Raw genomic sequence first — 17,032 nt, forward strand, 5'->3', positions numbered from 1 at the left:
GGGACTTTGCACTTGCTCCTCCTTTGTCTGGAGTGCTCCACCCCCACCTGTAACTTCAAAAACTACCTGCTCAGAGAGGCCTTCCCCGATCACCTTGCTAAGGTAGAAATCCCTCTCCACTTCCATCACCCCCTAGCCACTCTTATTACAGCACCTGGTTTATTGCACAGCATTGATCCCTGACTAAAATTATCCTGCTTCCTAATTTGCCTGCCCGATTACTGTCCCCTTCCTTGGCCTCTTGTTCTCCAGCATATCCCCAATAACTAGTACAGTGTTTGGTACACGCTAGGTGCCCATTAAAGGTTCGGGAACAGATTAGACCTGGAATGGATCCTAAGGGTTGTCAAGTCCAGCCTCCTTGCTTTGCACATGAGTAAACTGAGGCTCAGAGAGAGGATGTGAACTCCCCATGGACACACAGCAAAGAAACTGTACAGCTGGAAGGGGACTCCAGCTTGGCCAGTTTCAGAAGCCTGTGTTCTCAGGGTGCTGATGACCTGGAACCATACGCCACCAACCAGGCATCCTTAGACGATTTCCTCACTGAAGTTTGGGCCCCAGCTATGCTGGGTTTTGAACTTCCCACCCATGGTGCTGATGTAGATGTGGACAGCAGGAGCCTCCAGGACCATGTGACAGACAGCTGGCTGCCCTGGGGAGTTCTTTGGGCTTTCTCTTGGATGCTGACCTTTTCATCCATCAGCTTATCTCTTGAACCTCTGCCATTCCCACCAGTGAGACTCTCCTGCCCTTCCCATCCCCCATCTCCCAGGGAGTCCCACCCCACTGCTCTGGGATAGAGGCCCCGCTCCTCGAAGGAGGGAGGCCCAGGGTCCTGGCCCTAGGGAAGGCCAGTCCTCCAGGGCAAAGCCTAGAATTGCAGCTTGTCAGCCAAAATGGAACTTTTTCTCCCTTCTAAGAGCAGAGCAAGCAATGGCCCAGCCGCTGTCTGACCTTTAGGACAAGTGGGAGCACTTTAGTGGACTGGTGTGTGCGCTTAGTGGATACACATTTGCACGCACATAAGCAGATATGCACATGCATGCAAACACACACGAGTAGATTTTAGGAGGGCTTCAGAGGCTGGGGGCTGTTCACAGCATCTCCCTGTTCCAGAATATGCCTGAAAGCTCTTTGGCGAGGAGAAGCTTGCACTTCTGAAGGGCAGTGCTGCGTGGTGGTTAAAGGGAGGCCATAGCCTGCATGAACTGACTCCAAGCCCTGCTCCTTGTGAGCTGAGTGATCCCGGGCAGGTCCCCTCACCTCTGTATGCTGTCATTTCCTATCTGTTAAATGGTTAAATCCCATACGGGTGTCGTGAGGATTAAATGAGTCCCAATGTGCCTCACATATGGTGAACATCATCTAAGATATCTGAATGTTAGCTATTGTTGTTATTATTTCAAAATCAGGAAAAAGACAGGAAGTCCTTTTTTTTTTTTTTTTCTCCTGGGAGAGAAAACTTTGAGCTGAAGGGCAGTGGCTGAGTCAGAAAGAGGAATGGCCCGGGACAGCTAGGGCCTGGGTTGATTCCTGGTGAGCCCCTGGCAAGCTGTGTGGCTGTGGGAAAGTTGCCTCCTCTCCCTGGCTTCAGCTTCCTCATGTGTAAAGTGGGGGCGGTGATATCAGCTGGGTCACCTCGTGGGGTAGCAGGAAGGAGTCAGTGTGACCGTGGACATGGGCGTGCATCAGAGCCTGCCTTGTGTCAGACAACCGCTGGCCTCATTGTGAAGAGACCACCAGCCCACGTTACCCAGGTTGAGTTTGGTGCAGTTCCCGTGGATCACTGGACACTTGTACACGTCTCCCGTCTTCTGGTGGCCATTGGTTTCCAGTGGGGCGCCCACGACCAGCCTGGGAAGGAAGAGAAGATGAGCAAAGACATTGGGGGAGGTACCCTTTCCTGGCAGAGGATGGAGCCTGGTGGGCAGTGTGGAGGTGAAGTTGGGTGGGGAGGGTGGGAGGGAACACTGGAGGTGTGACCACATGCAGACCCTCAGGCTGGGACCACTGTCTCCCTGGGGGTGGGATGCTGGGCTTTCAGCATAAAGTCATGGGACCTGTGGCCCATTCTAGGCCCTTGCCTAGGTACAGAGATGAAGACCACATGGGCTCTGCAACAAATGGGATGGAGGCAAATCCCTGGTAGAGGAGGGGGTGATGTTTGAGCTGGGTCTTAAGGGATGAATATGAGTTTGTCAAATGACGAGAGAGTGGTAATGGACATCATTCCGACAAAGGAATGATGTTTCTGGAGCCACAGAGTCTTGATCATCTGTCATTAGCTGAAAGGGGCCTCATTCTTCATCTTATAGGGAAGCCTTAAAGCTGGTGCCCCAGAGTGGGTCAGGGTGGACAAGGCAGCCAGTGGGCGGAAGCTGCCATGCAGCTGGGGCTCCTGCTTTGAGCCAATGCCTTTGCAACCTTCTTTGGAAAAAGTGTCTTTGCAGATGTAACTAAGTTAATGTTCTTGAGTTGAGATCATCCTGGATTATCTGGGTGGGCCCTAAATTCAATGGCAAGTGTCCTGAAGAGGAAACACAGAGGACAGACATGGGGAGAAGAGACATGAGAAGACAGAGGCAGAGTTAGGAGATGCTCCCCCAAGCCAAGGAGCACCGGGGGCCACCAGAAGCTGGAAGAACCAAGGAAAGATTCTCCCCCAGAGCCTGCGGAGGGAGTGTGGACCTGGTGCTGCTTCATTTCAGTCTTGCGCCCTTCAGGATTCTGAGGGAATGCGTTTCTGTTGTTTTAAGCCACCCGGGTTGTGATCATCTGTTATAGCGGCCCTAAGGAACTAACACACCTTGTTTACTTACTTACATGTATCTAGGGATAAGTGAGCAGCCACTCCTTCCTGGCCCGGCCAAGCCCTGGTGGCCATGCCCTGGAGGAAAAGCCTGCGACCCTGGAGGCGCGGCTGTGGACTCACCCCCCTTGATGCTGGGGAGAGTTCTACCTCAGACTGGAGGGTCCCCAGGTCCTGTCCTTAGTGCTCCCCAGGGCCCTCTACACCTCATCTCCCACCCACCAGAGAGCAGCCCCATCACGGGGGCCCAGAGTGTCCCAGGATTCTGACCTGCCCACTGGGTCTGCGGCACGTGACTCTGGCACACTTGGGGCCCTCTAGGCCTTGGGTGCTGGTCAGGCTTTCTGCTCAGGTCATATACTAACAGTGGCTAAGAACGGTAACCCTTCCCAGGGACAGTGGTACTGTGTGTGGGAGGGGACACCACAGCCCACAAGAGCCCTGAAAGCCTTTGATCCTGAGGGATAGAGAACAGATGATGGTGGGATCTGGGACACAGGGACAGGTGGGACTTTCTGGAGCTCTTTAGACCTTGCTCTTCCAGCAGCTTCCCACTGCCTGGTGACGTGGCCCAAAGAAGAAGCCACCACACGCCAGCTGACTTAGATGGCTGGGAGGAGGTGGCCGGGAGGCTTGGGCTTCATGGGACTTAAGTGGCTTCTTGTGGTCCATTGCTCTCCCTGCCCCGGTCCACCTTGGTGCTGTCAGGAACGAAAGCCAGGTCTGAAGTGGGAGTTAACAGAACTCTGTTTGAAATTAAGCGTCTGTGAAATAAGAGCTGAGGTTTCTCCCCTGGGGAGCCAGATGATGGCAGATTCTATATATATCCCCTTATTAAGCCTGCCTATTTTTGACTGGCAGGAATTAATTGGACCCATAAAATCTGTTTGTCTAGACGAGGTGATTTTTGGCTACTTAATTCTGCAAGTGACTGTGTGGTCAAGGCTGCTCCATTCTTGACAGAGAGAGAGACAGAAAAAGGTCAGTAAGAGAACCCTGGGCTCTAAGCTTACTTCTCTGGGGCTGCTCCAGTTTTCAAGGTTAACCTGACACGTGACCAAGTCTTCCTGAGGGACACATTCCTCCTGGGCACTGTTGCCGGATGGAGGAGCACCTCTCAGGGTGACTCTGGGAGAATCAGGCGCAGCATGTTCTAGATTAGAAAAGCCATGGCCAGCTGGGTGCAGTGGCTCATGCCTGTAATCCCAGTACTTTGGGAGGCTGAGGTAGGTGGATCACCTGAAGTCAGGAGTTCAAGACCAGCCTGACCAACGTGGTGAAACCCCCGTCTGTACTAAAAAATACAAAAAAATTAGCCGGGCGTGGTGGTAGGCATCTGTAATCCCAGTTACTTGGGAGGCTGAGGCAGGAGAATCGCTTGAATCTGGGAGGAGGAGGTTGCAGTAAGCCGAGATCATGCCACTGTACTCCGGCCTGGGTGACAGAGACTCTATCTCAGAAAAAAAAAAAAAAAAAAGGCACCGAGAAACAGAAAGGGCCATATCTAAGCAAGCTATGCGCAAAGACTGGTGGCTTCCCAAAAGTCATGTGTCCTGGCAGTGGCTGAAATGGGACAATCTGGTAGTAAATTCACTAAGTCACTGCGACCTCAAATTTGCAATGAGACCGGTTTTGTCCTTTTCAAAGAACAAGGGCCACTCCCTGGGTCCCATCTCCACTCTCCCAGACCTCATTTCTCTGGGAGTCCATAGTACTTCATGAGGTAGGAGGGCAGGGCTTACTGTCACCATAATACAGATGTAGAAACTGAGGCCCCAAGAGGGGAGCTGACCCAGCCCCACAGTTGGTTTGCTGCAGGGCTGGGACTGGAGTTCTCCTGGGACAGCTTCCTCTGCATTGCCCCAAATGTTTCTTTGCCATGAAGAGAGGGCCTGGGTCAGCCCTTCTCTCCATTCTTGAGTCTGGGCATTACGTGTGCCTGTTGGGCTTGAGGTTTTGAGGACATGATTCAGTCTCAGTTTGAGGGGATAACTGCCGAAGCGCAGGGAAAATGTTCACGTCACCACTGAGACCAGCCAAATTGCCTGGGGTCTGGCAGCCCCTGCCACCCTCTGCAGCCTCAGCCTTATATAGCCTTCTGCAGCCTCAGGGCCTGCTGCGCCTCTTGGGGGCTTGATACCCTATACCTCCTGGCGTGGGCACCAGACGGCACAGCAAACCCCAAAGGTTGTGGCGAGCATCCGGTCCTTTCCATGGGCTGTGTGCTGTGAGTCACTGGCTGCGGGCTCCCAGCATACTTCCTGCGGAGGCGCAGGGAGCAGGGCTTCGGTGGATGGGAAAATGGGCAACAGGCATTCCAGCCACAGCCCTGTAGGACCCTTTCCCTGTTGACCAACCTCTAAGAAGGGCCTTGCCAAGAGAGGATGGTCCCTGTGGAGATTGCACTCTGGAAGGCTGGACATAGCACTCTGGAAGCCCTCTGCTGGGCTCCTTGGCTCCCTGCAGGATCCAGACTAAGACAAAGGGCCCCTGGCTCCAGTGCCCTCCCACCTGACTCCACCTCACACCCTCTCCAACAAGGCTCTTTGGGGACTCATCCTGAATTCTGTTTATCCTCAGCTCCATTCTTCCAGGCAGTTTTGGTCTCTAAACTTTTAAAATTCAATCTCCTGTGAGAAAAAAGATGACATGTACCCCTAATTATGTGTAAGTGTATATATAAATTATACCAGCATAAACTGTCCAATTTTAATAAACTGTATATTAAATGTTAGTAATTCTATTTTTTTCAGATAAAATATAAACCTAAATAGAACTCACATTTATTTTATTTCTGTACTCCAGTATATAGTTCAGCATAGTCCCTGTGGTGTGTGTACCCCACCGTGGAGATCATCCCTTTAAAATCCAGCATAAATTCCCACCTGCTCCAGGAAGCCCTCGGTGATTACCCTGGCCTTTCTCACATAAACTGGCATGTATTCCCTGCTGCCTGGTGTGGCCAATGTTGTAGTGTCATGATTCCTTGAGGTCTGAGATGTCCTGGACTGCCCTACTGCACCAGAGTAGGGTGGTCCTGAAGGCACTCGGCAAAGAGGTGCCCAGTGACTGACCTAACCTTCTGTATGACAGTCTGCAGCAGGAGCAACTGTGGGGGCTTTTGGCTTTGCCTCAGGCCTAAGAGAAGCCCCTGAATTCAATCCTTGGAAAGAGGGTTATTGAGAAATTGAGTACTTTCCACGCACAGAAGTTCAATGGAGTGACCCAGCTTCCGTGCTAAAGTCAATGTTGACTGCTTCCATGGTTTCCATTTCCTCCTTCACAACAGCACTCTTTTCTGTTTGAGGATCCAGGGAATCTGACTCTATTCCCAGTTGCAGGGATGGAGCATAGCTCAGGTTAGGACAGTTTATCCCCCAGCTGCAGTGATTGAGTCAGGGTGGGCCAAAGACTTAAATCTCCCCAATCAAAGTGAATCTCAAGACTTGTGCTTGGGATGCAGGTAGCAGGGTGGTCTCTTTTCTCTGGATGCTGTAGTGAGTGAATGCAAGGCCTGGAACTGTTGGCAGCCACCTTGTGACGATGAGGGGTATGAGCTGATGCATTGACAGTGGGAGAGCTGAGAGAAGCATGAAGAGAAGGAGCTGAAGTCCTGCTGATGCTGTGAACCCCTGGATCAAACTGTACCTGAAGCCTAACTACCACTGGGCTTTTCAGACATAGGCTTAATGACTATCTTTTACTGCATAGTAAGTCTGTGAGTTTTTAGGTACTTATAACTGAAAACATCCTAATGTTTGGAGTGTACAAGGCAAAAAAGTGCACATAGTTGAAATTACTCTTAGAAATTCCATATGTTATTATGCTATAAGAGAAACATGGCAACCAAGACCAATGAAGGAGGAGCAGATTCATATTCCCTAGCTCATGCTCCAGCTGGGGCCTGGACTTACTGAGTGAGTAGTAGATGGAATCGCCAGCACCATGTATATTATTTCTCTCTTGTTTAACTGAATGCATAAAACTTTCCCCTGGCCTAGACTTGTGGCAACAGAAAGCCTTTTGTCCTGTGTGCATCCCACATACAACAGCTGCTTAGACAGGGAACCCTGCACTCCAGATGTTTCTGGTTACCTGGTAACAGGCCTCGAGACCATCAGAGCTGGGAGGAAACATGCAGGTTCCTTGGGCCAGCCTCAAATGTGGGATCCAAGGCCAGGGTGAGAAGTGCTGTGTCTGAGGCCTCAGACAGGCAGTGGCAGAGCTGGACTAGTACATGGTGTCCTGACTCCCAGGGTAGTGCTTCTCCCAAGCCATGGAGGGCAGAAAGCCTAGAGGCAAGGGCTGCGGCTCTAGGCTCAGTCAGACTTTTACAGGCTGTGTTGGCTGAGGCAGGAGCAGCTTAGCTCCCCAGCAGATGAAATGAGTCCAAGGGCATGAATTGAGCTCACTGGATGCTAGGGGAAGGAAGCAGCAACCTCCAAGGATGGGCCTGCCTCTGGAGGAGATCCTGAGACCAGAGGCTGGCATGGACTGCCCAGGAAGGGAAGAATGTGGGTTCAATCCCCTCCCTGATGGGCCTCACAGCCTCCCTCTGCAAGGCCTCAACCTCACATCCCAGGAAATCCAATTATCATTGGTTATCCTTTTCATTTGAATGAATCACTTTCGATGCAATTTAATTGCACTTGATTTTGATCTCCAGGACAGCTTTGGGGCTGGCAGAGCAGTTTGTGTCTGAGGCTGAGAATGTAGGTATGATGAGCCTGCAGAGAGACACTGATCAGTTTCACAGCCAGGACTCCACGTCCTGTGCTCTTTTTTCCATTGTGAAGAACTGGAAGGCTCAGTGCCCAGAGAGGAGTGAGGCTTGCCCTCTCAAGGGCCAGCAGGGCCTGTCCCCACAGGAGCCTCTCACCTCTCTCCTCTCTCACCCCATTCCCTTCCTCACCTGTTCCTTTCTCTCAACACAGCACCGGCTCCCTTAAACCCACATGGGCCCTTTGTCTCTTTTTTCTCCTGGCTTCATTTTCCTTTTCTGAAATCAGATAGGGGCATCAGGGAGGGGTTTCACTAGAGGAGCCGAGAGCTCGAGGGAACAAAGGAGAGATTATTCCTTTAGTGAGGCCTTTCTCTCCCTCTCTCTCCATGGAAAATGGAATCTCCTCCAGCCCCTGTGAGTTTGGTGGCTAATGGGTTCAAGATGGGGCTGGGGAAGCACTGAGAGCAGCAAGTCCGAATGCCTGCCCGGTGGGGGCCCCTGGGCTGCCCTGGCTGGGGGTCAGGTGTAGATGGAGAATCTGGCCCAGGACCTGCCCAAGGGGAGAAGTTGGCAGCTGCAGGTCTTTCTGGGCTGACTGCAGAGGCTTGTGGTTCACCTTGGCTCCCACATCTGGTGAGGCCTGGCCTCGTGGGGGCTAGCGAAAGGAGAGCCCCTCTGTTTGCACATCCCTTACTCTCCTCCATAAAGTCCTATCAGACACTGGAAACCTTTGTGTGCATTTTAAACAGGGACATATACATGATGATTAATTTTACGTGTCAACTTGACTGGGCCACGGGGTGCCTAGATATATGGCCAGACATCATTCTGGGTGTTTCTGTGAGGGTGTTTTTTGCATGAGATTAACACTTAGATCTGTAGGCTAAGGAAAGCAAATCACCCTTCCTAACGTGGGTGGGCCTCATCCAATCAGTCGAAGGGCAGAACAGAACAAAATGACTGACCCTCCCTTGAGAAAGAGAATTCTCCCTGGACCCTACCCCAGACCATCAACAGAGGCTGAAACTGGGGGTGGGGTCCAGCGTCTGTGTTTTCACAAGCCCTCTAGGAGACACTGATGCTTGCTTAAGTTTGAGAAGCATGAGGAGTGTTTATATGGGGGAAACAGAGGCATGGTGACTCTCACTGGGCTTAAAGCCCCAGATCCATGCCAACAAAATCCACCCTCTTCACCACGCCTTCTGAGGCTCTATATCACCTCATTGTTCTCCTCTCTTTTTTTTACCTGGGCTGCTGTAAACAGTGTGCACAGCCGGGTCTTCTCAGCCATCATTTAGGGCTCATCTCCAAGGCCAGCTCCCCAAAGCGGCCTTTCCTGAAGACCTGTCACTCCCTCTCTTGCCAACTTGCCTTGTATTCTCAAGTACTTTGTAGTGTCTGATGTTGGCTTCTTTGTATAACTTTTCATTGTCCTTATTTCCCTATAGGATTTAAGCCCCAAGGGAGCTAGGATCTTGCTGGTCAGGTGGGCAGCCACAAATACCCCAGCACCCAGAACAGCGTCTGGCACAGAGTGGATCCGGAAATGCAGTTTTTGTATGAGCTGGTGAATCACCCACCTGGCTTAGTGGGATGCCTGTGACCCAGTAGCCTGCAGCTTGGGACCACTGACTGCCAGCTGCTTGCTTTTGTCTTCCAACATGGGTTGACCCAACTGGACGAATAGAGCAAGCTCTGGCAGGGGAAGACAAGGTCATTAACTGCCTTGGGCCTCAGTGTTCTCATCTACCCAAAGGGACTGAATATTATACCTGGTCTGCTCACCCTTCAGGGTTTTGAGGGGCAGTGGTTTCCACCCTTGCTGGTCATCAGGATCACCAGGGGAGGTACAAATGCAGGTTCCTGAACCCCACCTCCAGAAGGTTCTGACTCAGCCAGTGTGGGACAGATCCTCTGGGGTGTACAGGCAGGATGGGAAGCCCTGTTTGAAGGATCTGCTAAGGAAGCAGGTAGGAGGCCCTCTGGCCAAGTGAAGCAGCACTTCTACCCTGGGAACTTCCACTGTATCTGGGGATCATGACCACAGCCATCTCCGACCATCTAGCGTACCCAGACTGATTTTATCTATTTATTTTTGAAAAATTTGTTTTATTTCTTTTGGTCATAAGAAAATATGTAATAAATAATACTTTAATTGGTTCAAAAAATTCACTTATTTAAAAACTGTGATTCTTTGTGTATTAAAGGTAAAATACACGTTTGTTATCTAGTGTTCATGTTGCAGAACTGTGCAAAGTAATACTTTTGTTTTGTTTTTTTTGAGACAGAGTATTGCTCTGTTACCCAGGCTGGAGTGCAGTGGTGGGATTTCAGCTCACTGCAACCTCCACCCCTCTGGGTTCAAGCAATTCTCCTGCCTCAGCCTCCCAAGTAGCTGGGATTATAGGCATGTGCCACAATGCCTGGCTAATTTTTGTATTATTAGTAGAGACAGGGTTTCACCATTTTGGCCAGGCTGGTCTCAAACTCCTGACCTCAGGTGATCTGCCCGCCTCAGCCTCCCAAAGTACTGGGATTACAGGCATGAGCCATGTGCCCAGCCCGAAGTAAAACTTGAAAGGCTTCTCCCTCCCCTTCTCAATCCAGCCTTCTATAGAAAACTACTATAGCAGCAGGGATGCAGACAATCTAGAGGACATCCAGAATTTAAAAACTGGAATCATTCTACATACGTGGTTGTGTAACATGCTTTTTCCATTTAATTATTTTGTATGTGGACATATTTCTGTGTTAATATCTAGCAATGCCCCCCTTGGACCGTGTGACTAGGGCCCCTGCTCTTGGTTCCGCTCCAACCCATCTCTAGCTGTGCCCCTTCCTATGGGGTGAGGAGTCCTAGGGGTCAAGGGGACAGGACACCTAGAGCCACTGTCCTCCTACTCTGGGTGGCTGGTATGCTGGAATCTCCTGCCCAAATAGCCTGGGCCTGAGTCCAGGGCCTGTGCAGGCCTCTTCTCTAGACCTGTCTTTCTGATAGAGAAGCATACCTCTGATTGTAGTAGCCAAGGAGTGGCCATTTGCAGGGCTGTAGAGAGAGCTTGGGTGTGCAGGCTGGAGTGTCTACATGTGTAATGTCCCCCAATTATTGAGAGAGAACCAGAGGTGGGAAGAAAAGACGGCAGGCCGTGGGCCAGAGCCTCTGTTTACTTTCTTGCCTCAGGCCCCTCAGATGTTAGAGGTGGGCCTGGTATAGATAGATAATATAGTTCTGCCTCATTCTTTATAGTGGTTCCACAGTGTTATACTTTTTAACCATTCTCCTGTTCAGGGATACTGAAATAAATAGTTTCATCCCTTTTTCTATTGATAGACGTTCAGGTGCTTTGAACAATTTTTCTTGAAGCTGGGCATGGTGGCACGTGTCTATAATCCCAGCTACTAGGGAAGCTGAGGCAGGAGTATCAGTTGAGACCAGGAGTTCAAGAGCAGCCTGGGCAACATAGCAAGACCCCATCTATAAAAAAATAAAAAATTATCCGGGTATGGTGGCATGTGCCTGTAGTCCCAGCTACTCAAGAGGCTGAGGCAAGAGGGTCACTTGAGTCCAGGAGGTCAAGGCTGCAGTAAGCTATGATCGTGCCACTGCACTGTAGCCTGGGTGACAGAGAGAGACCCCGTCTCTAAAAAAATAAAAAATAAAAAAATTTCTATTGCATATCTTTTATCAATACTAATAAATAAAAGGCCTCCACACGTAAGTAGCTATGGGTAGTCATGAAGTCAGTAGAGACAAAGCCTACACACTACCCTGATGGCTGGACATAGAGGCGGCCCCTCTCAGCTTGGGCACACACCTGTTGACAAGCATCATCACAAACATCAACTTCATAATCAACATTTGGGTCTCTGGTTTGCACTTGACAACTTTTAGGTCCACCTCAGCTGACATCCAAACAGTGCCTCTTTCCTAAGTTGCAGAAGTTCTTAGAAGAGAAGAGGGAAGAGTGAGGGAAGGTGACTGCAAAGGAAGTTCTCAACCCATTTGGAGGGAAAATGAGAACCTCAGCCACTGACTATGTGGAATAAAAGTAGCCAGCTTGTGCCATTTAGAGTGTCTGACATTCGAGTGTCAATCTTCAGCACCCCTCCCCATCTCACACCGCAATGCCAGTCACATGCGGCTGCTCGTCTATCCGTTTCTCAACATTGCCTGCACTCCCTCCTTCCCACCTCTGCATGAGCAGTCTCCTCATCCCAAACTCTCAGTCTATCCCCATTCCATCTACCCTTCAGTGCCTCTTCCTCCAGGAAGCCTTCCTTGATCTCTTAGCTGAAAGCTCTTTCAATTCCTATGAAGCTTTGTCTATACCTTTATTGTTTGTGTCTCTTCTCTCCTCTAGATAATTTGCCTGTAGATAGCAGAGAGAGAGAGAGACCTTGATCCATCTTCAAATCTCCCCCCAGTGCTGGTCAAATACCCTGAACACAGTCAAGGCTCAATCACTGTTTGTTGAGTGAACACATGAATGGACAGATAGAGGAAGCTGCTCATTTTGCAAAGACAAGCTGCATCTTCACTTTGCTTCTTGGGGTGTATCTGGCAGCACAGCTGGGCTGAGCTCTTCTGGGTCCCGTCTGCAGGTGGACAACCAGCCTTGGTGAGCCCTTGGCCCAGCTCTCTCAGGAAGGTGGCTGTGGTCTGTTCTCCCCCCAGAGAGGCTGGACATGCATTGTAACCCCTCTCCCTTCTCTTTGTAAGATGCTTGACAAACTCTTGCTTATTTTTCCAAGTCATGCTCAGAGGTTTTTTTCTTTCCACTTTATAGCAGCTTTCTCCTCCAAAAATGAAACATAAACACAGCAATAGTTTGGACAGATGTTTCTCAGCAGAATGTACAGCTTTAATTTCTGGTATGTGCGAGTCTGACAGCTTCTCAGCCATTACATGGTAGGAAGGAAAGGGGCCTAAGCATTTCCTGCTCTCTGATCTGGGCTGGTGTGCTTGCTTTGGCTCATGAATAGGATGGTGACTCTTTAAATATGGCCAGTGAGGTGTACACACCCAACAGTCTCCAGCAAACTATGGCCAGGCAGGTGGTTCAGCAAGGAAGATATTCCCATTAGACTGGGGAAGAAAGCAAGGCCCAGAGAATGTCAGGATTGGCCCCAAATCACGTGGTCAGGTAGAGGCTGAGGCACAACTGGTACCCTCATTCTTCCAGCTGTGTCCACCAGCCACAGGGATTTGGGTAAGACAGAAAAAGGAGATGGCCCAGAGGTGAAAGGACAGATATTCTTTTCTTGTTCGTGGGCCTGTTGACATATTCATGGCTATCTCTAACCTATCCCCAGATGGGCTAAGTGACCCACGGTGAGTCACCTGCCATCTCTGAGCCTCAGTTTCGTCATCTGTAAAATGAGGGACTTGGACACGTTCTGTTCAAAGAAATAATTAATGAGCACTTGCTATGTGCTGGGCTCTGTGAACATAAAGATGAATGAAGCACAGCCTAACTCCTAGCCCGGTGAGGGCAGGGAGACCTATACCCGATGAATTTAGTGTGGAGAACATGCCGCAAGAGGAGTCTCCAGCTGTGGCAGGGCACAGAGGAAGGGTTCTTGCTCTGCTGTCTGGGGAGCCTTCCTGGAGTGGGCAACTCCTGGGCAGAGGCTTGCATAATGAATAGGTGTCACTCAGGTGAAAAAGGGCTGGGGCTCACAGGGAGGGTCCCGCACGGTGCCGGCGCTCATGTGCATTATTTCTATGCTGCCTTCCATGATGAAGGCTGGGCCTGAGGTGGGATCTGGAGGGACAGACAATTCCCTGCCTTCATGGAGCTTGTGGCAGAGTCATACTCAACAGGTTCATCCCTGTTCCTCCTTTCTGACTTTCCAAGTCCTCTCCCTTCTTGCCTCACTTGTCCAGAGAAGTCTACTTAAAGTGGTCCTAAGTACAGACGGTTAGATGCCTACATGACTGACAAGCACAGCATTGTCACCCAGTCAGGTTGCCCCTACCTGCTTTCTGGGGTTCTTAACTTCTTGCCATTGGTCACCCCTCTTTGGATTCAGGCACTGAGGGCCACTCTCAGTATAAGCCTGGAACGGAGTTAACCTATGGATCCATGGGAACTCACAGACCTCTTAGAAAAAATTAAGTCAGTGATTCCAGCACCTGGCTGGGCATTAGACTCACCTGGGGATTTTGAAAATATGGATTACCAGGCACCACCTCTAGAGGGTCTGTCTTTGTAATTCTTGGACTTGACTGAGATATCTGTATTCTTTTTGACCTTTCACAGGTGATTCTGTTTTGTGGTCAGCTTTGGGAACCCCTGGATTATCTTACCAGGTGATCACCAGGCTTTAAGATGATGGAAAACAGATAATATGGGAATAGAGGACAGGATGCCCAACCAAGAAATAAACAATGGGACATGCGCGCCTCTCCTTTCAAGGCACTTTATATGAATAAACAAATAAATGGATGCATGAAGGAATATTCTGGGGGGAGTTTATTAGGTACCAGGGATTATGCTACAGGTATCCCTGACTTTGATCTAATCTTCTCAATCCTGAGGCAGAGACAGCATTCCAATTTTTTTTTTTTTTTTTTTTTTGAGACAGAGTCTTGCTCTGTTGCCCAGGCTGAAGTGCAGTGGCATCATCTCGGCTCACTGCAACCTCCACCTCCCGGGCTCAAGCGATTCTCCTGCCTCAGCCTCCCGAGTAGCTGGGATTACAGGCACCCACTGCCATGCCCAACTAAATTTTGTATTTTTAGTGGAGATGGGGTTTTGCCATGTTGGCCAGGCTGGTCTTGAACTTCTGACCTCAGGTGATTTGCCCACCTTGGCCTCCCAAAGTGTTGGGATTACAGATGTGAGCCACTGCTCCCGGCAACATTCCAATTTTGAAGCTGAGGAAACTACAGCACAGAGAGGCGAAGTCACTCAGCTAGTTAAGGGGCAGCTCTTCGGCCTCACTCTCCTACCCAGGCCTCGCCCCACCTCTGGGAGGTGGACGGAATGCAGGAGCGCAGAGGACACAGAAGCCGGCCTTGGGTTGCATCAGGGAATCACTGTTTACATGGACTGTTTCGAAGTCTTTTCTGTCTGGTTCAAAGCTCAGATTTATTTTCCTCCTCTCCCTCTGTGTTGTGACAAATAGTCATTCTTACAGACTTATTCTTATTTCAAGAAGCCATAAAGAAATAAGAAGGCTGTGGGCTAGCTTCATTGGAGGGTGAAGTGTGTCATTACATTTTTGGAAGTGTCCTCCTCCTGGGTTATAAAATCATTGGCTCAGCAGTTGGAAAGTGGCAGAAGAGAAATTGCAGAGAGGATCTGCTGTCACAGGGTGAGCCATCCCGGAGCTGGGCCAGGCCACCAGCCACCACTCACCTGATCTCCTGCCTGAGTTCACTTTAGCGGGGCCCTTCCAAACTTTGCAAGGAAAATTTAAAAAAAATAAGAAATCTCAACTTCTCCCATCCAGGGGCCATGGTCCCCAGACCATTTAACACAAGGACATCCAGCTCTGGGCTTCCCCAAGATTTACCTTGGGTCACATCCAGACTTCTAGAACCATTCTCTCCCTCCCTTTCTTCTTCACCATCTGTGGGCCTATGCCAACCACTGAAGAGGCCAAGATGAATAAAGGCAAGCCCTACCCTTGGGGGTTCACAGCCTCCCTTCCCTCTTTTCTCTCTTGTTGGCATTTTATTTTCCATCTCATCTTTCCTCTTTCCTTTTCCCATTCTGGTTTCCATTTTTCTTGATTGGCTTTTTCTACAACTCTCTTTCCATGTCTGTCTACATTATTGTCTCAAGGTGACTCATCACAGATAAACCAGGAAGAAAAGATTCAAGAGGGAAAGTAGGAATTCAACAGAAGATGATAGAAACCTTGTCAAGATGGCCTCAGGTTGATAACAAGCATCTTGCTATTGGTTAGGTGTCTGAGTGTTGCGGCTGCTTGGAAGAGAAGGCACTGAAAAAGAAAAGCAATTTGAAAGAGTTTGAAATCCCAAGGAGCGGCCGGGTGCGGTGGCTCATGCCTGTAATCCCAGCACTTTTGGAGGCAGAGGCAGGCGGATCACGAGGTCAGGAGATCGAGACCATCCTGGCTAACACAGTGAAACCCCACCTCTACTAAAAATACAAAAGATTAGCCTGGTGTGGTGGTGGGCGCCTGTAGTCCCAGCTACTCGGGAGGCTAAAGCAGGAGAATGTCGTGAACCCGGGAGGCAGAGCTTGCAGTGAGCTGGGATCATGCCACCGAACTCCAGCCTGGTCGACAGAGCGAGACTCTGTCTCAGAAAAAAAGAAAAAAAAGAAGAGAAATCCCAAGGAGCCCTTGATTCCTCATGAAGGAGTCAGGGAAAGTTAGAAAGAGGTATTTTATCCAAGCCTGCAGAAAACAAGGCTTAGATAGTGATTAATTATAGTTAAAATTAGTGAGAAAAGGCATTTATGGCAACTTCATTTGTTTTTCTAATTGCATATAACCTTAAAACACGCGCATTGCACCTTGTGGTTTTCAATAAGAAATTCTGTTTTTCACATTTTATAGCCTAACTGAATGGAAGCACATGCTACCCTGAGCGATATCTATGGGAAGCCTCAATGGTTGACTAGAGGAGCCATTGGAGGGCTATCTTCCTCCCTCTAGTGTCAGTTATGATCATTGCACATAAAGTGCCAAGGAGCAATTAAAAACAGTACCAGCCTTGAAAATTCAAACCTATGAAATTATAGAAAGCCACTCTCAAGATACAGGGAATTTCAACATTTGCTTATTCTCCACCTCACGTGAAAAGCTCCCATTTCCTCTCCTTCACTGGACTTAGGAAGGATGTTGGCATCGCAGAACGAATGGTGTTGGCTTCAGAAATGGAAAGGAGGTTGCGGGGAGCCCACAGGCTGCTGTAGGGGGAGGCTGGTGGGGGAGTGGGAAGAGACGGGTGGCAAAGATGCTGAGTTGGCAAACCCCTCTGGCTTTCCTGAACTGCCCACATTAAATTTATTTTCTTTCTTGGAAGTTAGCAACAAGGAGACTTTCTTTTCAATATTTCCACTACTGAGATTGTGCATCTTACCTCTAAAAGCATGCAATGGCTGAACTCCTGCCTTTCCGAGTTCAGCACTAAGGACGTTCTATGGCCCTGAGGACTGTCCTTAGAGGCCTTAGAGGGTGGAGCTGAGATTAGCTCCATCTCTGATTGACCAGTTTGTGTGTGTGTCAGAAGTTTCCTGGACCCTCACTGACATCTCTTCAATTTCTGGGACTTTCTTGTGTGGTTTGGCATTAAAAAAAAAAAAAAAAAAAAAAAAAGGAGACAAAATGAAAGAGCAAGGAGAGAAGATGAAAAGAAATCACCTAAGAGACGCAAGGAGCCTTGGGAGCTTTTTTCAGGCTGCATCCTAAATCCACAGTGCCCCAGACTTCGCTCTTGGTTCTGGGGCTGCTGTGCTCTCCTTGGTCATTCTCACTGCTGCTTTGTGCATTTGAGGGCCTGAAGATGCCCCAGCTCC

General features: G+C 49.6%; 1 protein-coding gene across 3 annotated transcripts in view; it reads right to left on the reverse strand.

The window, feature by feature from the left end:
* Positions 1-17,032, reverse strand: part of ITGA11 (integrin subunit alpha 11) — a 149,931-nt gene that overhangs the window by 81,007 nt on the left and 51,892 nt on the right. For all 3 annotated transcript variants that reach the window (XM_024232325.3, XM_024232324.3, XM_024232326.3), the window contains exon 3: positions 1,757-1,857. In XM_024232325.3, the coding sequence (XP_024088093.2) occupies positions 1,757-1,857 (101 nt within the window). The remainder of the gene's footprint in view (positions 1-1,756; positions 1,858-17,032) is intronic.

This window comes from Pongo abelii, chromosome 16, assembly GCF_028885655.2.
Source record: "Pongo abelii isolate AG06213 chromosome 16, NHGRI_mPonAbe1-v2.0_pri, whole genome shotgun sequence".
Lineage (NCBI taxonomy): Eukaryota > Metazoa > Chordata > Mammalia > Primates > Hominidae > Pongo > Pongo abelii.